General features: G+C 42.3%; 1 protein-coding gene across 3 annotated transcripts; it reads right to left on the bottom strand.

Moving 5' to 3' along the window:
* Positions 1-9,642: 9,642 nt before the first annotated feature.
* Positions 9,643-19,348, bottom strand: LOC144013511 (cyclin-T2-like). Of its 3 annotated transcripts, XM_077512478.1 has the most exons (10): positions 19,066-19,345; positions 18,500-18,581; positions 18,284-18,412; positions 16,090-16,150; positions 14,779-14,821; positions 14,656-14,699; positions 13,925-13,970; positions 11,686-11,849; positions 11,541-11,611; positions 9,643-11,459 (listed from the first exon to the last, which is right to left on the bottom strand). In XM_077512478.1, the coding sequence occupies exons 1-10, from the start codon at positions 19,221-19,223 to the stop codon at positions 10,446-10,448; spliced, it is 1,812 nt and encodes a 603-aa protein (XP_077368604.1). In that variant the 5' UTR covers positions 19,224-19,345; the 3' UTR covers positions 9,643-10,445. The 3 variants fall into 3 exon arrangements, 2 of the variants coding, with proteins under 2 accessions (XP_077368604.1, XP_077368605.1); XM_077512479.1 differs by lacking the exon at positions 14,656-14,699 and having other exon boundaries at positions 14,759-14,821; positions 19,066-19,344; XR_013282268.1 differs by lacking the exon at positions 14,656-14,699 and having other exon boundaries at positions 11,383-11,459; positions 11,686-11,821; positions 14,759-14,821; positions 19,066-19,348.
* Between the last annotated feature and the right edge of the window lie 3,977 nt (positions 19,349-23,325).

Genomic DNA, 23,325 nt, shown 5'->3' with positions numbered 1-23,325 from the left:
CTGGCATTTACAATTCATTAAACACTAATCTAGACAAGTTTTGTTTGTTTTTAACTGCTGGTGTTAAGGGATCATACAGGCATATATAAAAAAAAAACGTTCTTGACACAGGGTGATAGAAAAAGCAGAATATAAATAAATGACATGCATAAGAAAAGCCAAATGAAATGCAACACATCTTTCATCAATCTTTCATCATACGTTAATCAGATCCACACTGACGCTCAAATGTCCGCTGAAAGCTTCTGATAAGGACTTCCACAATTGGCGTTGAGTGGGTAGAATCTGGCCACTCAACTGTGGACATCTTCACACCCACTCCTCTTTTTCTATATTCAGTTTTGCCAGGTTCTCAATTACCGCGCGAGTGGGCCGGTGCGAAACGACAGGCGGGAGGGCGAGTTGGATATAGCAACGTTCCCCGTCAGCCCACACAGAATTATTCTTTGTGATGATATAAATCTTATTAAATGCTGTGATAACGGGCCGGTTGGGCGGCGGGATGAAAGCGGCGAGGTGTCCAATGCGTACCTGGAGGAGTTGGGTGGGGGGCACGATTGAACGCACTGCAGATGCACTGGTGTGTAAAAATAGATTCACACCGGCGCTTATATAAGTTCCCAACATTAGCTAGGCCAACGCGTTTGGAACAACTTGCGGACTTGTGGACACGTTGCCAGCGTGAAGCAGAGGTGGCTCAGGCTTTGAACCTGTGTGCCAATGAAAGGGGTCATGAATCCAATCAGAACCCTGAACCTCACAACTTTCACACAAACTAGGCAACCGTGCTGCACATGTGTAAAACCCTGATGTGATGTTTAATACAACGTTTCTCAACCCTGGTCCTCGGGGCCCGATATCCAGCCTGTTTTCCATGTTTCCCTATTCCCAATGCAGCTGAATCTAATGACAGCTAATCAGCAAGCTCTGGAGAAGCCTGATAACGATCCTCACCTGCGTTGGAATCGGGAGACATGGAAAACAGGCAGGATAGTGGGCCCCGAGGACCAGCGTTGAGAAACATTGGTTTAATAATAGTGTTGTTCCGATACCGTTTTTTGCCCCCCGATACCGTTACCGATACCCACCTTTGCAGTATCGGCCGATACCGATACCATACCGATACTTAAGGTTTTTTTTTTTCCTCAACATGAAAAATCTTTTCTGCTATTGGTTCAGAGCATTCAAGGGCCAATAGGATATCTTAGATCGGCATGCAGTGAACATGTCACATACCAGTGAATGTCGTGCACCAGCAAGACACAAGATGCTGCATCCAAAATCCTATATTAGCGTTGGAATTAATGGTATCGGCATGTTACTTGTGAGTAGTCACCGATACCGATACCACTGTTTTAATGCAGTATCGGCACCTCTGCCGATACCAGTATTGGTATCGGAACAACACTATTTAATAAACACAATTAATAATCAGCATGATGAATGAACAGACATCCTCCATTTCTGGACAATTTCCAATGATTTGTGGTGTAAAAGGACGATGACAACCAGACTGCTTCCCTGTTTGCAGCCTTTTAGATTCCTGGTATGCAGTGACGGGCCGAGCATTTGCTCGCTGTGCCTTCAGTACACCAATACCACCACCGTCACATCACAACACAAAAATGCCATTTAACAGCAGGCAACTGTGCCAATTGGGAGCAGTTCATGGAAAAAAAAATGAGAATATGACAAAAACATAAGTTAATTGAAAATATGTCATACTCACCAGAGATGCTGATTATTAAAAGTAGGGATGGGCGAGTCCCGATACCAGGTATCGGTATCGGGCCGATACCAGCCTTTTTTTTCAAGTACTCGAGTACTCGTGACGCAGACGACTTAAGCGCAGCAGTTTTTCACCAAAACTTCACCGGTTTGGAAATACTTCAAAATTGTGAATCTTAAACTAAAAGAGCATTTTTGTGTTTTATTTTGACCATTAAGAATATTGAAGAGTGACTGTGCTGGTTTTTTTTTTTGTGTGTCAAAATTAAAGGAAATATATTTGTTTAAAAATATCTTTTAGTGGGTTTTTTTACTTGTCAAAATGTACTACTGGTATCGGCAGTTGGTATCGGTGAGTACTGAGGGTCTGAGTATCGGTATCGGTCTGAAAAAAAAGTGATATCGAACATCCCTAATTAAAAGTATTAATATGTGCAGTTGTGTTTTGCTAGTTGATTTTGGCTTGCTCTGACCAACCAATAAGAGGACGGAAAAATGCTGGCATTATTATGGGCCAGTTAGCTGGCCTTCTGGGACAAATTTAAACCCGGAGACAGTATCTTATTTTGAAATGGCTTGGTCAGAACCATCAAAAAGCCCAAAACGGGTCACAATTCTGCCTACGGGCTACAATGCAAGTCATTCAAACAGTCCTAATGCTAATATAGTTTCACTTATATGGTGCCGTAGGCCTACTGCCAATTCTGAAGGTGCTGGGCAGATTAGATTTTATATTGACATGCCAACAAACACTGTCGAGGCTGAAAATCTCATTGGACAAAAACACATCTAGCATCCGCATAAAAGTAGTGGAAATGCTACCAAAATGGAGGTTATGTTGTAAATGTGCTGTGATCAGTGCTTCTTGATGAATGCTGTCGTTTTGTATCTGCACATCTGCGGCCGATGTGGTAAAACTTGCCCAGCCCCAGTAAAGCTGTAAAATGAGCACTCGACTGGTGAGCTGAAATCGTGACACTTTAACACACCTCTGACCTTCAGCAGTGCAGACGCTTAAGCTCCAAATGTACTTTTCGTTTGCATACATAAGAAAAAGGTAATGGTGTAACTCCTGCGCTCTTTGCCACTGAGAAAAAAAAAAATCATTCATTTTGTCAAGTAAAATAAAATATAAGCTTGCCAGCACTTTCCTGAACAGCGAGAGAGAAAAAAAAAAAGGTGTGTATCTCAAAAATACTGCAGCAGAACATTTCCCTATATTATGCAACACCATGATTGTGCTCCACAGTAGATTATCTCCAATTCAGATGATATTTTAATAACGGCTTTTGGGAATTTTGTATGCTTAAAGTAGTGCAGCAAAAAAAAAAAAAAAAAAAGTGAATCTAGTCAGCCATGAATCATAATTTGCATATACACAAAAAGGTGGAACAAAGACATCTGGAGAAGTAGCTGTCGTGTGTACACGATGTACGGGACATGACACAAGGTTAAGACAAATGCTCCTGCAAGAGGTCTACCTTGATCTCTTCATCTCGAGTACACTTGACAAATCTTTTCCCTCGTCAAGTGTGGGCTCTCTCAGTTTGTAAAATCTGTTCAGATGTTCAAAATGGCTTACGAGTGCTTGTGGAGAACAAGAACGATCACAAGTGGCTATTTGCATGTTCACCTTAAAATACCAATGAAGCCTTGGCACTGCTTCACCCCGCCCGCCGCTCGGAGCGCACGACAACACATTTCCATACTCTGTCGACATAAATCCAGCTTTGGAAAGACTTGACTCCCACCTTTCCGATTCGCCGTTCTCCATAAGCAACTCATCCTCCTCCTCACACTCCCACTCGGCCGAGTAATCCAAAGCGTTTTGTTTCGCCGCCACGCTGATCATGTCTCTCCCACTGAACGCTGACGAGCCAAAGAATTACTTCCGCTGTGTTGAGTACATAATGACCTAGAACTTCCCAATATGCTTCAAAAGCACAAGTCATAAATTAGCTGTATCTACAAATGTCTTGCATTCTTTTCCCCAAATGAAGGGCCTTACTTTTCATAGTAAATCTTTTTATTGGACTTTCACTGGAATATGTTCCTACAGCTCAAGTAAATAGCACTACCAATGTCTTTTTTTTTGGTGATGAATGACTCCAGGCAACGCTTTAGCAGCTTGAGAGGCCTTAGTAAAAACAAATGAAGGACATAAATTTAAGGTTTCTCATTCAATATGGCAGTAAATTAAACACTTCAATTATCACTGAATTATTGTTTAACTAGTGTGCGGCAGTTACTACTGTGAGAATGCACAATCTTGTCAGAGCTTGGAAACTAAGCAGGGCCAGTCCTGGAAAGTGCTCGGAAAGGAAACCAAATGGGAAAACCAGCTGGTGTAAGGTTAGCTAGCTATCCTCAGAAATTTTACGCTGAACAAGATCATTATTGTAATTTCAGCTTTAGTTTCTCACAAGCATAATCAAACAAAAACAATTAATGTGGCTTTGCCAAATGGCGCAGTTTGTGTTCCCAAGTTCCTACATTGTGAAAGCACCCTGAATGCAGCGCGTTGCATGTTATTCAGCCCTTATTTTATAGGAGGATCCTTTGTTGACATTTTTGGCGCATGCGCGGATGGCTGTGTGGCAGAAAACATGGCGGACTGTATAGAAACACCATATACGAAGAAAGTTAGCCGGCGACTCGCTGTTATTTAAGCACGTTAACGGCCGAAGGGTGGAGGAGGTTTACGGAGATGTATTGGCGACAATTTGAAACTATATGAGACGTGGGATTATGACAAAATTTGGTCCGACTCACCTGTTTCCTGGTCACACATCTGCTTTGGGGACAAATTGCTCTTTAATACAAAGCCCTGTGCAATACTGGGTAATTATTCTTCATTGAATATGAACATGAATAAATATTAATGACAGGTTGATAGTACTAGTACTACAATCTCTAGGACTAAGTAGCCCTTAACTTAAATTAACCTTTAAAGGGATACTTTCCTTATTTAGCCATTTTTGGCAGTCAAACATTAATATTTTGCCATTGATATTTTCATAATTTTTCATGTACAATTAGTACCTTTCAAAACACATTTTGCAACTTGCTGTCGACTGAAAATGATATCACAAGGGCTCAGGTAACCAATCACAGCTCAGCTTGTGAATGTCACATGACCAAACGTAGAAAACAGGGGAGCTGTGATTGGTTACCTGAGCCCTTGTGATGTCATTTTCAGTTGACAGCAAGTTGCAAAATGTGTTTTTAAAGGTACTAATTGTACGAGAAAAATAATTAAAGTATGAAATTAATTATAGACAAAATATTAACTTTTTATTGCTATAATGGGCTACATAAGTAAACCCTTTAATGTTAAAACTTATAAGGTAGAGACAAGACCCATTGATTGCACAGTCTTTGTTGTTGCTATCCTCAAGCTCATGTTGACCCCACTTGATTGTGACCAACACGCAAAGACTTCCTTGTAGAATGTGCAGACCTGATCACGAAACAGCAATTTCGCGATTGGAAGGATGGGAAGATATCATACATATGACAAGTTTGGTTGGCTACCTTATTTTATATTTCAAGCTTTAGTTGTAGTAGTAGTGATTGCTTGGCCAATTAGATGGCCGTTGCGACCAGTCGTCTGAAGTTGTCTCGATCCTGGTCTCGAAGCAGAAGGTTGGAAAGAGGACTGGTGGCAGCCACCTGTGCTACCCAGGTGAGTCTTGGGCATCCAGGGGGGCGCCAGACACGAGGAAGAGGGAGAGATGCATCAAGTTAAGCTTTTATCAAGTTTAAGTTGATTACCGTATTTTCACGACTATAAGGCGCACCTAAAAGCCTTAAATTTTTTTCAAAAGCTGACCATGCGCCTTATAATCCAGTGTGCCTTATATATGGATCAATATTGAGCCGCAACAGGTCTCGCTGTCAAGACGCTATCGGGGACGCGCATACGGAGAAGATCCCGCCATCTTGGATCGATAGCTAATACTAATACTTTACCTCAGAGAAAATAATAAAACAGCTGTTTATTCATTTTGGGAGTGAATTGAGATGTCAGAAAGCTGGTTTGTAATCTATTAATAAAGTTTGACTGACCTATCTGACTGTTTTGTTGACATTCCCTTTAGCGCAGCACCATCTAAAGGATGCATAACGTAACCCCAGCCTCTACTGTAGCGCCTTATATTTGGAAAAAGTTTTAAAATATGTCACTCATTGTAGGTGCGCCTTATAATGCGGTGCGCCTTATAGTGCGGAAAATATGGTAATTTTGACTACTATTATATACTGGCTGTTTCGATTCATATTTCTGTTGTAAAATGTTTTTTTTGTTTTGTTTTGTTTTTTCTTCCAGGGGGGCAACCTCCGCATTTTAAAAGAAGGAGCAGCCGCAACAGGGTTAATTGATTCTCTGGCATGTCTTCCAAGACACATGCCTGTGGGCCACCACTCTCTAATTGCTATTCACAGCACATGTGATCACTTCATCTTCCCCGACTGGCCTCTCATTTGCACCTAAAGTTTCGTTTACATAGAGGATTGGCACTGCAGCCACTGTCATCACTCACGACTGGCTCACTGCTCCTGTCCTGTTATGTCCTATTTGCTCCAAATGGGCTCTTTGCACAGCTCGACTACTTCCTGAACTGAATACCACATTTTTGTTATGAGCGGACAAACTGATTAATCCAGGTGTGTCTGGCCAATGTTGTTGTAGTAACTGAGATCAGGCACACCTGGATTAATCAGCTTGTCCACTCATGAAAGACAGGAAATTAAGGACTTTGCGTGGTGTTGTTTTCATTTTATTTTCGCTCGTTGTCGCTTTTATCTACTTTCCTCAACGAGGGAGAACAAGGAAGAACTTTTCAGGAGTGTACCAGTACCACCCATTGTTACGTGATACCAATATCTCATGACTTAGCAACCGAATGGCACAGAAAGCCTAAGGATAACTATGTCCCTTATGTTGTGTTGTATTGTTGCCTCTTCCGAATCAAACCAGGAATGAGACTTTGTCTCTGCTGAAGTCATTTCCGTCAGGTAGCGAGAGCAGAATATAGAGTATACTTCAACGGCAGAATAATGAAATGCAGAGAGGGCCGGCGAAGAGGCCATACAAGCCACACGGGCACCATGTGTTTGTGAGAGCTACTGTAGCACATCATGTTTATGCATGCGTGCGCGTGTGCGTGTGTGTGTGTGTTTGATTTAAACAGGCACCAGCGTCAACTCCCTGTGCAGCTTCCAGCTTTCATGTGACAGGACCCTGCTCAAATGGGTCATTGGAGCACCATAATTAGCTCAAATGTTCAAGATGGTCAATTATTGATGACTAGGGACTGAGACATTTTATCGACTGGGCCCTCTCACTGTGTGGTTATTTATGTATTTGTCCATTTATTTCTGTTGGTTTCCTTTTAAATAACAGCTGCTGCTCTGGGCTTCCCACAATAAACACGATCCCCATCGTTACAAATTTTTAAAATCAGGTTGTCAAAGAAACTTGACTACATTTATCATAACAGGCAGAAGCTATGCATTTATCATTTTCCATAAATTACTTTAAATAAAGAAAATCTACGCAAAAACAAAACCAAACGGACCAAATTCACGCCAGACTTGTAAATAATTGGTGACCTTCCTAAAAATATTTTTCCACAAAACATTCATGACGCTGGCCACCTCTGCTCAAACACCTTCATCTTCAGGAAAACTTGCCAATTATTGTAGGTTTAAGTATTTTAGGTTTATGTTCTATTTCCAAACTTAATTAAACAACGTGACGTTATACACTATAGCGAATAATGGTGCCCACGCTTATAAGGCCTACACAAACGGTGATTTGTAAAAAAAATTTAAATTTTTTTCGATAGCCTACATCATGTAAATTGGATTGACTGATATTTATATATATATTCAATAAATGATTAAAAAAAAAACACGCACACACAAACGGTAGAATATCATTGGTCTCGCCTATTGGCATTTACACGCTGTCATTTGTGAGTACAAGCGGAAGTAAAATAGGCTACAGTCGGCTACGCGTCTCAACAATTTGCGGTGCGTTCAAGGACAATCAATAAAAAGTAGGAGATTTTAAATCAGCGTCTCCTCGGTTTATTGACAGTCCATAAACACTGTGTCTAGAGAGTCAAGTTAAAATGAACTTTCTATGCTTTTTAATTGTTCGTACTTTTTCGGTAATTTGAATTATGGTTGCTGTTCCACGCTCATGAAACGACACTTCTCAGAATGTGTTAATTAGATGGATCTCGTCCAAATGCTTCTAGTCGCGGGCGAGGATCGCAATGTGTGCAGCGAGGCACCTTGGATTCATGGCATCAAAAACAGCCAGCCTGCCTTTCAAGGTTATTCAACGCTGCGTCTAGCTTCTCTCTCTCTCTCTCTCTCGCTCTCTCTCTCTCTCTCTCTCTCTATCTCTCTCTCCTCTCTCTCTCCCTCTCCCTCTCCCTCTCCCAAAAATAAATTCCTCTAAAAGTGAGAAAATGAGTTTCACTGGACACAAGCCTCCCGGTGGTGGGAAATCAGAGCCAAAAACAACACTGCTCTCTAGTGGATACAGCGCGCCATGGCTTGTGGTTCGACAGTTCACACGACTAGTAGCCTATATGGTCCTCAATTTACCTAAATCCTTTTGAACATCCCTGGGGCATCCTCAAACCGAAGGTGGGGGAGCATAAGGTCTTGAACATGCCCAGGTTCCGTGATGTCGATATTATTTTAGTTTAGGCATTTTCACTTCGGGGTGTACTCACTTTTGCTGCCAGGGGTTGAGCTATTAATGGTTCTATTTTGAAGGGAAACTAAATTTACACTTATATAAACTGTACACTGACTAAGGTGTCATTTCTTCATTGTTGTCCTATGAAAAGGTATCTGCAGAAACATAAGGGGTGTGCTCAGTTTTATGAGATACTAGCACTTTATACACAGTACCATATAGAATTCAACTGTCTTGTCTTCATTTGAGTCAATTCTTTCCCACGAGCTTTAATAAAAAACATGGATTAAGATTACAGGTGGCCTTCCTCTTCCTTCTCTGTGAACATCTTTTGCAGGAAGTGGGCGTCTAGTTCGCCTGGTCCTTATTCACTGAAAATAAACCATAAGCCACCCACCACCAGTGTGCCACAAAATTCCAGATGGATCACTTCTTTGCACTAAAAATGCGTTTGTCTCCGTAGCCTAATATAAAATTAGACTCTTAAGTATATATAGAGCTGTAGGTGATTATTATTTTTTTTCGGTGTTTTAAGTGTTCCACCTACAAATGAGCTCAGGATGCTGAAATGGACCAGCGCTCAAGTCACCAATTGTACATCATCACCTTCCTAAAAACAAACCCAAACCAAAACAAAACAAAAATCTGAATCAAATACTATTCATTTGATTTCAGGACTGTAATTGAATTGTGTTTTACAAGGATGTTGCTCATTTTGCAGAGGTGGCTAGCATCATCAATGCTAATGGCCTTACGGTAAGTCCCAGTTTGACTTTTTTTTTTTTTTTGGCCTTAAATTTGAGGTGACAAGGAATCACTTGCATTGAAAACCAAGATTTTCAACATCGTTTTTCTTGATTTTTATTCATCAGGCAATGCTGTGGGGAAGGTTGTTGGAAAGTGTGCAGGCAGCTGGTGAAAAAAAAAGAAAAAAAAAAGGTTGCTTTATCTTCCACGTGCAAGCAAGCAGGGGCTTAAATTCAATGGGGAGTAAATCCAACGTTATGAGGCCAGGATTAAACCATCTGCATGATTTGGCATTTGCTCTCACATTCACTTGACGGGCCAAAAATGAGGGGCTTAAAATATACACAGTGAGGCATGCATTTAGGATGTGAATTGAAGCGGTTCTGTTTAGTGTAAGAACATGACCATTCACCTCATTTAAGTATCAAAGGCGGAGTGAACAAAATGAGTCACTTTAACACCTTTATTTGGGTTCCCAATACACAAATTGAAGAGAATTGTCTGCTTTAGATTTAAAGAGACGTCAAAGGCATTGACCAACACCTGTAAATGTGAACTGCAGTCCTATTTACACCATCTTGTAACAGACATTGTATTTTCGGACAATTACATGTATCACAACCCACGGAGGTTGGCGCGACTCGCAGTACAATCAAAAGGCCTCTTGCAATTTCAGTCGATGAGCAGAAATGCACTTTTCACATATGTCACATCTTCAAGTGCGGATCTAAATTGGGTCTTTTCCTGTGGAGCTCGTGTACAGCTTTTGGGCGATTGTAAGGGACAAAATAACTAAAACAACGAAAAAAAGAGCAGACTGTGCCCCAGGGAGGTACCAAGGTTCTGGTGTCTTTCTATCGGATGAGGCGGTGAGTCTCCACGCAAGCAGGTAGTAAAACCCAAAGATTTGTTCTTATATTAAAAAAGTTCATGACCTGAGATTTTTAGTGGAACATTGGAATAAAATATAAATTAACTGTGTAAACTGCTGTGATGGCTGCAAGCACTCGCTATGCGGCTTCCCTTTCTTTTAAAACTTCACACATGCACATTTAAAATCATGAAAAGAAAAGTTAAAATTCAACATAACTGTTGCACACAGCTTGATGCATAATGCTGTTACATTGGACAGCTTCACAAGAATCATCAGCAGTGTGGGCGATGAGAAATCTATATAACTTAAGACAAATAAAATCTTTTTTTTTTCCTTCCTTTCAAAGTCGATTCAATGTGGTGTGGACAACACTGGAGGTTATAAGTTCATTCCTTGGGCACTTAGTAAAGAGTCCAGCATGTCGAAAGTGTCTTTGTAGTCAGTGTGCTGTCCGTTAGCCGTCAGCAGGCCGTTGGTACCGTCGTGGCCGTGGTGCTCCATCATCCTCTGGCCGCTATCCGAGTAGTGGGCAGAGCTGATGGCCGCCTTGGAGCTCCTGCCGCTCTTGGACGAGTGGTGGTGGTGCTGATGGTGGCCTCCATCGGGGTGAGGTCTCTTTCGGGAGGAGCCAGAGCCACCGTCACCGCCGTGGCTACTGGGAGCGTGCTGCGACGCCGACGCGGCGTCCAGCCGGCAATTGGCGCTGAGAGAATACGGGTGGGAGTGGCCGTGTTTGGAGTGGCGGTGACTCGCGTGCTCCTTGTGCTTGTCTTTTCCCTGATCGGCGCCGCCGTGGCGCTCCGACGAAACTTTGATCCTCATCTTGAGCTCCTCGCTGGTGGCCGAGCCGTTCTCGGCAAACGAAGCGGTCGCCCGGGTCTTTTTGGAGCCGGATTTCTCTCGCCTGCCATCGCCCGACTGGCCGCCCGGCAGCGCCTGACCGCGTTTTTTGTGATGGTGCGAGGAGGTGGCGGGAGGAGGCGGCGTGTACACGTCTGTGCCCGCCTCCTCTTTGATGCCGTTCTGCAGAGCCAGCTCCGCCGCCTGTTTCTCTCGGTACTTTTCTAGAGTTAAGACTTTCTGCGGCCGCAAAAAAGGTGCGGCGTTTGCGGCGAGCTGCTGGCCTTTACTGGCAGAGCCGCCGGCAGTTTTGTGTTCGTGTTTCAACATGGTGAAATCCGGATGGGGGGGCTGCGAGAAAGGGTCACTGAGTGGCTGGTAGGAGGCATAGGAGGCCGTCATGGCGCCGAGGGACATCTCCGCAGAGTCTGACGCTGAGGTGGAAGGGAAGAAGGAGCCGGCGACGCCCGGAAGGCTGTCCAACGATGCCCCCTGGAACGCACCGTCAACAGCGGGACCTTCCGTCTTTGGCTTTTTAGCAGCTTGAATGGCCTGAAAGCAAACAACAATTCAACATGACTTGCCAAAAGTGGAGCAAAAGACAATCGTGGCAAACGCGCCACGTCCGCATACCCTCCAGTTACGTATCCTCTTCAGCCTGCTGGGCGTCTTCTCCAGGATCTGAAGAAACTCGTGCGTGAGCTCTGCAATCACAAAGAGTGGCATGAGAGGCCGACTCCGGGACACGCCGGTCCCAGGGCGGAGCGGCCCCCTTCACCGTCCAGCAGCTGCAGCGTCACCGTGCGGTCCACGTACTCCCACCAGTGCTTGCCGTCCGTCGACACGGGGATCTCCCAGTTGGACCACTTGCAGGCAAGGTGGATGCAGACGCAGGCAACCACGGTGGGCCGATACTGCAGGCAGAATGTGGTGAGGTGCAAACTGTCAGGAAAGACGACAACAGCGGGACAAAGACAAAAGGTCAGCTGAGCGCTTTTAAGAGAGCACACGTTCAGTCAAAGTTTCCACCAAGCAGAACACTTCAGTTTGACAAAGTCAGTGCAGGCTAAAAGTAAGCAGCCTACTGAAATAAACTAAACTGTACTGTTTGATGGAAAATGGATTTATTGGAACACTGTAATCATTCTACAACACATACACAAAGCCCTCACCTCAAACACTAACATATTTTGCTAAATGTCAGTCAGTACCATTGGTCTCTTAAATTCGGACTTAAAAAAGGGGGGGGTCGAGTTCAACGTTAAAAAACATGTTTCTCAACCAGTTATTAAATGTCTAGAAAGACATCGTCAAATGGAATGTGAGGCTGAGAAACAACAGAAATGAAGCCTTCTATGGGGACCCCTACATCCACAATTCCAAACTCCACTGCAAACGTCCTGTCAGCAAAGCACTGGGAACCCTCAAAATGAGATTCGGACCCAGACCAGAGGGGGGGGGGGAATTGTTAACAGGACGACAAGAACCACCTGTTGTCATTCCACAGGATGAGCGATTGGCTGCTGTAACTCAGCAGAAATATGTGAAGGAACGAGGGTCAGCAATAATGACATGTAGCAGGCACTTAATGGTTATTATTAAGGATATCACTTACTAATTACAAATAAATTAACACATTAAAACATCAATGCATTTTAACTCATTCACTCGCAGCCACTTTCAGTGAAGCAACCTCCTTCGCTCCCAGCTTTTTTAATGGATTGTGAATGATTAAGCAATTAGCATTAGAATGTAGCCAAGTCTCATCAATATGCACATCCCTGGTGAAAACAATGACAAAAAGGGCTTGTTGCAACATGGCCCTGGCTGTTTTCATACTCTGCTGCAACCTGCTGGTCATTTTCTTTTTTGTAATAACTACCATTGCTTGAAGCCACCTTTTAATGTCAGAAGCTGCATAATTTGAAAGTATTCACCCTAGTTTGTGCTCCAAACAATGCCGAAGATTTGTCAGTGCATGAGTTCCTGGTACACTGACGCACACAACAGAGCTCAGCTACCAGTTATCAGATTGAACACCTTACTGTGACTGATGGGAGGCAAATTTCAATTCAGGAAAAAAAAAACTACTTGATGGAAGCCTTGTTAATAAAAGCATGGTTTTGTGCAAATTGTGCAAAAAGGAGTTTGTGTCTTGCCTCTTGGGCCTGTGTGCACGACCCTCAGTTAGTGGGGGCACATTTCATGTGTGTGAATGCCAATCTAAGCAAAAATCAGGACGCCTGCACATTGTGCTGAATACTCTTGCACGCAATGCCATACAAACACAAAGAGTCGGGGAATCACCTTTCATATTGTCACCAGGTTCTATTGTGCGGATAACCAACAGCATGGATTCCTTTGAGTTGCTCCAATTTATCTGCTTAAAGGTGGTGGCTGTTATGCACGAGACCAGCGGAACCCTCACAATTAATTTGAGACAGGTACCATGTGCATGAGAACAAGCCAAGCGAGTGTTTGTTTTTGTAAGGAACATTTGCATATGATCTCATAGTGACTAGAGGACCGACTTCCTACAACATCCCTTTTGTGCATGCGCCATGAAAACTGATTCGTCATCGTGGAGCTGCTTAAAAGAACCAAAGTGAGAACACGAATGACCTTCCAGGATATTCAATTCCCACAATGGAAGCCACATTCAGTTTGCAGTATAGTTTGGTGGGTACATACAAGCTCGTTTGGGGTTTTACAAAAAGACTAGGCGCCCCCAAAAAGCAGGCTATGGTACTTGTGAAAACTCTACTCAGGCTACCATCTGAGAGTTTTTGACCTGTGCACTGTGTACCAAACAACGGTGAGAGGTAAAGGACACCACTACGTTCCACGCTGTGCATTCAACCCCTCTGTGCCAAAGCCCTTGTACAATACAGCAGCCTGGCCGGTTCTGCATGCCCAGGGTCCAGTTGCACACAGGGTGATGGACACAGGAAGGGGTCCTGCAGGACATGAAGCTGTAGTGTGTCGTTAAAGTGCAATAATGGGAACAGGATAATAACCTGTTGGTAGCCATGAAATAGGAAGTCTGTGCCAAATCCTTGCTTGCTGCAAAAGGAAGGAGAAAGTTGGTTTTAGAAGCCAGTTAATGGGTTGCTACAACACAGTCAAGCTCTTTGGGGTGTCACGGTTTCACTTTCATTGCCTCGTGTCCACGTCAAGAAGTAAACCTTCACGCTGGTCATGTTCGCTTTATTTACCGGTAACTCTGCTCGTGTGCTTCATTTAGTTGAGTGTGAAGGCCGGCACCCAAATGCAAACAAGTGGGCCCGGACCGCATAAATAAAGGTCTTGGACCACTTGTCGGCCGACTCGAGTACAGTTTGGTTCACTCAAAAGTGAATGCTAGACAAAGGACAGAGTTCCGCCCGCCAGCCGTAAAACAACATTTTAACAGAAACAAATGTGAGCCCCTCGCTTACAATTGAAACATTTTTTTCGGGAACCTTTCATATGATTTAGCTTACATTTTTGTTTGGAAAACTTCAATCAGGTCTTACATTCTTGAGTACATTTATGAGAAGATCAAGCAAAACGGGCAAAATGTGCTCAAACTTTTTTTTTTTTTTTTTTTTTTTTTTAAACGTTGGTGCAGGCCAGAGAACTTGGACTACTGCTGTTATAAGCCTAAACATTTGTACAATGCAGCTGTGAGTGTCTCCCTACCAAAAGGTGTGCAAAAAGAGCTTTGGATCGACAGAACCGGTGACACCCCTGATACGTTTCTACTCACAATTCATGCAATTGTAGCAGACAAACGTCGTTTCCAAATTGCACCTGCGCTAAGAAAAATATCACCTTTACAAGACTCAATCCTTAGCTTAAATTGTTTTTACCTCGTACTAGCTGGGAGCACCTCACAACATCGGTGTGTGGATGATCTATCGTTATTTCAAAACCTGAAAACGACAGTGAAGAGAGACATTAAAACATGAAAGTTGGATTTGTTGCAGAGAAGACACGCATGCATACAACATCCATATTGAATTTTAAACGAGCAAGACAGCCGCCAGCCGTCAACTGCCAAGCCATAGAAATACAGTATGTAGGTGTTCCCTCACTTTTCGAGGGTGACACGTTCCACACCCGCCCGCGATTAGGGTTGGGTATTGCCAACAACCTCACAATACGATATGTATCACAATACATATTTATCCCAATAAATACATGTTCTTCAAGGCGATACACATCCCATTATTTTACATTAATTTACTAATCATATGTATACCTAAATATGTTTATTATGTCAAAAATGTTTTTGTTAGCAGCTCTTCTAGTTTACCACTACGCGGCATGCCTGGTCTAAAGCAAGGAGCAGCTTTCAAAAACACACCAGCAAACTTTATAAATAGGCATGAGCAAAAATATCAAAGTATTAAAATTACAGCTATGTGCTTATTTGAAATATTTGGGGAAATAAAATCAGCAGTTTTTTTCCTGTAACACATTCTATTTAGTTTTTAAACAAAATATAGGAAAATTGGTACATTAGGAAACATGTACCATGTTAAGTTTATAAGTAAATAAATGTTGATATTCTTCCTCTGTTTTGATTTTTCTTAGCAAGACACAGTGTCCAATAACTGATGAGCTAAAGCAGACTTCACACGTACGCTTTTTTTTTTTTAAAGTACAATGCAAACTAAGGCACTCATGTGTCTTTCGTCGCTCAACGACTCCCTCACGCTCCTTCTGCACGTGCACTAATTGAAGGCAATTAAACTTAAGAGATGCTGCTGTTTTTAGGTTACAATGCACCCTGTCACCTCTGCTGCCACTTCTGTGTAACTTCAAAGAGGCTGTACAGCCCTGAAAGCAACACATCATTAACTGCCTATTTAAAGTTAACGAGCAATATCGATTCTGATGCCTGCATATGATACGTGTCATGTAATGAGGCCTGCAACGATATATTGCCGGAGCAATTTTTTTAACACACCGCTCGCTACCCGCGATGGGTGAATTCCCACATAGTAGAGCTATTTAAAAAAAGTAATAAATACAAAAACTGTGGGGGGGGGGGGGGGGGGGGTTCTTTTGGAGGAATTTACACATCTACTGAGCTATAACAAACGCACCGAACAGTACCCACTCTTCTAAATACTTGTTAACTTAACTTCACCCTAATGTGAATGCGTGAAAAGCAGTGACGGCGCTTCGAGCTTACCCAGGGTTTGCAGGACGATGGTTTCCAGTCCTCCAAGCTCTTGTGACAGCTGATGGAATGCCTGGAAAACAGCAAGCCATCAGATACACATAAATTCCCCTCAATGCAATAGGGGCTTTTCCACCGCCGGAACCTTTGGAGAACTTTTCAGTTTACCTTGGTAAAATTCAGTTTTCACGTTTTTCCACCAACAGCAATTTCCAGAGTAATTCAATTTCCCAGGGGGCATCCAAGTACTATTTCAGCAGCAGGATCTTGCTGAGCCATTATGGAACTTTGAGGGGGTGTGTTGCAATGACCAAGGCTGATTGGTTGGTCAAATTTGGGGGGGTGTTGTTTTTACATCAGCTGAACTCATCAAACTCTTACGTCATCAAAGTCATTTGAATTAATTACCAAGAACTCTAAGACAATGTGGAAACACAATTATAAATTCCCTGCTGAACTTTTACAACCAAGAACTGCCTTTACCCAGAACTCAAAGATCCTGGACTTGTTGGTGGAAAAGCAGCTAACGTCTATATGTTGTGAGAAATTGGAAATATTAATTCTCTGATGGGAACGACAGTGATCGCACATTATACGTGAAAGATAAAACTCAACAGTGCGAAACTATTAGACATGTTTCAAAATAGATTCATCTCCGCCACATTCCTTTAATTAATAACTTATTACAACAACTTATTAGAACATGTATTAGAGACAATAGTTAATATTACTTTGAGGAAATGGAAAAACTCGCTCGCGCGGTTCTGCATTCTTTATGCTCTGTGAGAACGACAACTTTTAGTGGAACTAAGTTAGGGACCTTCTCTTCCTCAACCTATTTCACTGCAGGTCTTCCAGTAGACCTCAGTGCTGGTCAGCATGTTATTGGGACTATGTGAAGGCAGTGGCACAACTTGATATTCAGTATACAGATGAGTTGTGTGACCTCATAATTTTCAGATGATCAGTATGAGATGAAAAAAATATGGATATAATTATTATTATTGTTGTTTTTCGTGAGCTTTTCGGGCTGAGGGAGTACCTACCCTCAAGTAGGACCTCTATTAGTCTGCGTCCGTCAAGAAGACTTCTGCAGCGGGGACACGCACATACGGGGCTTGCCCTGTAAATTTATGCCAAAGTTCCTGCGATGGAAACAGAGCTATTGATCTTCCGCACCTTGGGTGCACCTCGCGGCCCCAAATCTGCTTCGCAAACGTCCGTGCCAGCCTTCGTAGCCCTGATGCATCCCCGTTGGGCCAGGAACAACTGCTGATGCACCTCAGCTTAGCGTAGCCCCGCCAGCAAAAATCTCAATAATGTTTCACGATTTGTGTACTGGAGTGAAATGTGTACGACACCTATTTGTCCATACAGGAACCACAAAAACAACGCAACATGCCCACTCACATTACAGGGTGTATTGATTGACAAAAAAAAGAGGAAATATATAAAACACAGCCATCCATTAGCAAGTTTGCTCATCAACTGGCAACCTATGCAATGACCCGGCCCCAAATCGTTTTCAGGCAACCAACAGTCGGACAATTATGTACATTTCCCAAACGACTGTTGGAACAACATTAATGTTTATTGTTACAAAGACAGAAATTAACTAAAAATAGGGTAAAGTCTCTACACGTTTTAATATTTAGTTTTTATTTCAAAAGTGACGACAGTGCAACTGTGACTTGTAAAATTAGTAAATTGAACATTTGGAGTGTGTGTATGTGTTTATTAAACAAACCATCGGTTGCTTCCTCAACTGCAAGGCAAGGAGCTACGCTAATCGGAATATTACTTCACCGATTTTGGTCACTGGCTGATGACATTTTCCCCAAATGGTCACTGCTTCAGCGCTGATGATGTAATCTGTTTAATTCTTACTCTACAAATGCAATAGTAATCAGAATAAAAGAATGTTTGGCTGGTGTCCTACATTAAGCCCCTTTTCTGGCCCTCTATAGACATGATATTAAAAATGAAAGAACGTGCTAATTTAATGGCAGTTTTTAATAAAATTTGACATTTCGGCAAAGTCCGGGTGACCCGACACTGTCGATAACACTTAACATTTTTTCCATTTGACTAAACATTAAGTGATGCCTTCACACAACTGAAGAGTTCAATTCCATTTCAAGAAGACAAAACCACCCAAGCGCACCACAACACACCACGCAAAGTGCAAACCAGATGCCATACTCACATTGCTTTTAGTGTCCAGGGCAGGCTCTTGGGGGTTTATACAGGCATGAGCTATTTTAATGACATGCTCCAGTTTCCGGGGCTGCTCCTCAACTTTAGCTGCCAGGAACAACGTCGTTTGGGAGACAATCTATGACGACAAATGGCAGTCTGTTGAATTGTCATTATTGTACTGCAGCGTAGGTTACAAAATCAGCATTAAGTACGCAGTACTTACATTTCTGTGGAACTTGGTGAAAGAGTGAATCATATAAAATCTGTGCATGTACACTATTGCGGTGTTGATGATCAGTTGAGAGCTGGGCGCACAGTTAAGGGGGGAGAAAACGTGATGATACGAAATCGGCTACAAAGAAACACATTACGTGCTACACGTTGAGCTCAGTGGTTGATATGTGCACACGTTCAAAACAACAACTTCCAATTCAAATATTGCACGCAGAAAGTTTTCCATTCACTCTAACGGAAGCTTTAACGGCTAGTGATCAGATACTACGGCGGTTACAACCTCATTGTGTACGCTAACAAAGGTGCAAAACCAAAGCTAAGCTAACGTGAAGGCCTGAACGCCACCGGCAAGTTGTGTGTAGTTTCGGTGAGAGACCACTTTGTGCATTTAACTTTAACTTAACGTTTGACGAAAGTTAAATGAAAATGTAGAATGGTTCGTTTATATGTATATCGCAAGTACGAATAATATATGCAACGCTAACAGTTTTATAAGCTAATGCTAACATAGCAAGCCCGTTTTCAGTTGAGCTAGCCTGTGGCTCGAAAGGATACACGTTGAGCCTCTGGCCGATGTCTTGGATTAGGTTGGCGGCTTGTTGTCGGTAAGAAAGCTCCCTGTCAGCCTCGATCCCGCAGCGTCGAGACGGCGTGTTTTCAAGCTGTTCCCGGGTGAAGAGCCATTTCGTTGAGGGTCCCCGGTGCACCGCCATTACGCTCCCACAGCCAAGCCCGACCGGGTAGCATCGGGAGGGAGCGAGGTGACTGGAGCGCCGGAAGGACGTCAACAAAGGCCCGAGTGGCTCGCAAACCGGTTAGCCGACAAAGGCTCGGCGCCCTCTAGCGGCTGGTAGTGTACGCGGATATTTGACTTTTCCTTCTCCTCTCGTTGGGTTACTGTCTACTAGTAACCCTCATATTACTCCTTGTTCAGTCTTACTACTTGGGCTTGTTCGTGGCCATTTTTGTCCCCGTACAGACGGTCTCTACAGTTATTTTTTTCGGATTAGTTATGTGTTTTGTTAATTGTTGTGCATTAAGTGTTTAACTAACATCCGTTCTTTTCATTTCACGTTTTTTAAATTCCGTTTTTTTTCGCACGAGACGTATTTTACGGCTCAGTAAGTACATGTAGCCTACAGTACACTACAACATTTTTGTACTGTCAAGTACTGTATCGTCTTTGAGCAGCCAGCAGAGGGAGCTTCCACTTGCTAAATTAAAATGTAATTCTTCTCCATGGTCAACAGAGGGCTATCGTTCTACCATTGCCACGGAATTGCTGTCCAAAAATTAGTTATGTTATATTAGTTATTAGTTATCCAAAAAAGTTATGACACGCACGCACGCACTATAATTTCCAAATGTTGAATCTAAAATGAAAACAGTTTCGATATGATTACATCCAGTGAGTAAATAATACAGAATGTTACAATAAATAAATTTAAAAAATAAATGTAAAGTTTTTCAATTAGCCAGAAGTGGTCACGATATAGCCAAATGATATGTATTTAAAGAGCTGAAGTTGCAAAATCAGACAAAAATTGGGTAGCTTCATTACATTTCTATCAACGCAAAATAAATAAACTAATATATTAATAATTGGTAATTTGTTTACATGCAGGCTATTATTTATGGATGTTTTTACGCTCACTTTTTTTTTATGAATAGTTATTAAAATGCAATTAAATTTCGTTCCCTTCACTAATCTTTGTGCTTTTCCTCTCACTGAATCACTAAAAACTGTAAACTGCTGCTAGACTTACAATGGAAAATGTCTTTCGATGAGTCTGACCCGCAAGACTGCAGCGGTTAGATTTATACTGAAAGATGTACTGTAATTTCATTTGGTTTGGGAACATTTTTGGGCGTGTGAGAAGTTGGGACGTGACGTAAGACATCGCACCCCCACGAGGTCATGTCACTATGGCAACTGGTGGCCACCCGCCGGGTGGGTCACGCGGACTTGGTCAGCCCGTGTCATTAGTGGCCATGTGATGTTTTATCACCACAGCGCCACTTGTGCACCACGAAAGCGTTCATGTGTGTTTGCTGGGACAAAACATTTGTGTGAAGTTTTTAAGAGTAATGTTGGCCTCTATTAAGAGTTGCCATGTGACATGACTGGACCATTATTGGTAACTGCTTTAATAAATTAAATTTCTTGTTTTGCTGAGTTCACCTTTCATTGAAATTATCTGTGAGGTCACATGAAATTAAGTATTTGATCTGGATCTGTTTGACTTATGTTTATATAACGCTACAAGAGAAATGCCACCACCACTACTACTACTAGTAATAATCATGACAGGGTGACATGTGGTTGGGGGTTTGAATCCAGGTTCCAGCCTTCCTGTGTAGAGTTCTCCCTATCCTTGGGTTTTCTGCATGTACGGTGGCTTTTAAATAGGCTATGGAGTAAATGTGAATGAATGATTGCTTGTCTATATGTGCCCTGCAATTTGGTCAGCAACCAGTTCATGTGTACCCCACCTCTTGCACCACCTGTGGCCCTAGGTGGGATAGAAGATGGATGGATAATAACAGCTCATATTCACTAGCATCTTTCTTACATTATGATCTTTGTAAAGCAGACTTTTCGATACAATCCCCTTATATGTTCTTAATCAATGGAAACGGTTGCTGAATTTATCGGAAACTCATTGTTAGGCTGCACAAAACGGCAGGCAACCCAGGTGAATTTCCAGGGCACCAAGCTGAAGGCAGCCCCCAGACACGACTGACATTGGGCCATATCAATGACAAAACAATGGCACTCCAGGAACTGCAACAACGTGTCAGGAAGCCCTCGGATACGGGCCCTTATTGGCTGTTATGGGCCGTCGAGTGCGGCGCCCAGAGAGTAGCTGATATTGGTCCATCAATGACACAAATGGAAACTCTGAGTATTGCCAGTGGGTTGCACGCCAGATGCACAGACTTCTATACTTGTATATACAGTATGTGTGAATCGACACAAACATTTTCGCCATAGAGACACAAAATAACGTGAAAACGCAGCGGAGAAATCAATATATTTATGTAAATGCAAGCTGCTACTACAAAGACCAAGATTCCTTGCAAATTCAAATAAGTGAAGAAGAAGAAAAGAAGACGAAGAAGAAAACAGAGAGAATGAGCACAGCAAAAAACAATGTGCCATTCAATCGAAGTAGTAATCAAGGTGTTTTGTAACAAACCTGAATAAGAGCATATTCGGGTTATTGCGCGTCTTTACAGTGGCCTTTGGAAATATTCAGGTTTCAAAAGGGTTATGTGAGTACTTTAGTGTATTTAAAAAAAAATACAAACATCTTCTTAACATCGACCACTTTCTGTGAATTTTTTTGAGTAACATTTCAAAAGTAAATAAATAAAATTACTTAAATATAAAATCCAATTAAATCAATATTAATATTCCACAGAAATTGTGTGCTTCAAAAAGTCAAAACATAAAATATGTTTTAAAAAAGTTTAAATGGAAGATAATATACACATTTTTCATAGCATTTGCAAAACTGAGTCAGTTGCTGGACAGATAAATAATGTCTTACACAAGTAAAAGTAAGCTCATGACTCTTCTTCGCCTGAAGACTTCCGTACATTTCCCCGTCACTCTTCTGAGGCGCTCCCCCTAGTGGCTCGCCAAGTAATTGCTCAATAAGTAATGAACAATGGAGCCGTTTATAGTGGCTGTATATTAACTACAAATATCACAACACTTGCGTAGGTGTATCGATAATCTATCGGGAGACAAAATATCACGATTTATCGTCACACTCCTAGTCACTGCGGCACATCAAGGTTCGAGACTCTCCCGAATGGGGCCCTTGACTAACAGGCTTGTTGTCAAAAACACCAACAACAAAATGAAGCGTGCTTAAGTTTAACTCAGCTGTCAGCAATTATCCATCCATCCATTTTCTTGACCGCTTATTCCTCACAAGGGTCGCGGGGGCTGCTGACGCCTATCTCAGCTGGCTCTGGGCAGTAGGCGGGGGACACCCTGGACTGGTTGCCAACCAATCGCAGGGCACACAGAGACGAACAACCATCCACACTCACACGCACACCTAGGGACAATTCGGAGCGCCCAATTAACCTGCCATGCATGTCTTTGGAATGTGGGAGGAGACCGGAGTACCCGGAGAAGACCCACGCGGGCACGGGGAGAACATGCAAACTCCACCCAGGAAGGTCCGAGCCTGGACTCGAACTGTCAGCAATTAGTTCTTTAAAAAAAAAAAAAAAAAAAAAAGTTGTTTTGGCATATTTCCAGTTTTTGTTTTTAAGTTTATTAAAAACTCATTCACTGCCAGTCATTTTAGAAAATTGTAAAATTTTCAATGCTCACGTGATATTACATTCAATAATTATATATAAACCGAATCTACCAAATAACAGAATCGACTCCCTACTTTTTGCCCCGTCCCGTTCTTTTATAATTGACAGTAGAAAAATGTAGGTTTGCCAAAATACAGCCATTTCTCACATGGACTCTGAAACTGTGTTTATTTCGTATAAAATGGGGCAATGATGTCATCTACCGGTGGTTTGGCATCAGTAAAGTTGTTTCCAAGTTTGATATTTACAGTGGAGCATAATCAGATTCGCCCCCATTTAGCACCGCTTTTAAAAAATGCAATTGACAAGTATACTTGTCAAAGGCAGTGAATGAGTTAATTTTAATATGCAGCAACTAGTTAACAAGCAATATTTCTGTTTATTCATCTTCCAGTTTTATTTTATTTTTTCATTCTTGCTATATAGGGGCCTCCAGAGGTCTAGCAACGCCCCTGGGACCAGTACACAAAT

Source organism: Festucalex cinctus, chromosome 2 (genome assembly GCF_051991245.1).
Source record: "Festucalex cinctus isolate MCC-2025b chromosome 2, RoL_Fcin_1.0, whole genome shotgun sequence".
Classification (NCBI taxonomy): Eukaryota; Metazoa; Chordata; class Actinopteri; order Syngnathiformes; family Syngnathidae; genus Festucalex; species Festucalex cinctus.
The sequence above is the reverse complement of the archived record's forward strand: the minus strand, read 5'-3'. Positions and strand labels throughout refer to the sequence as shown.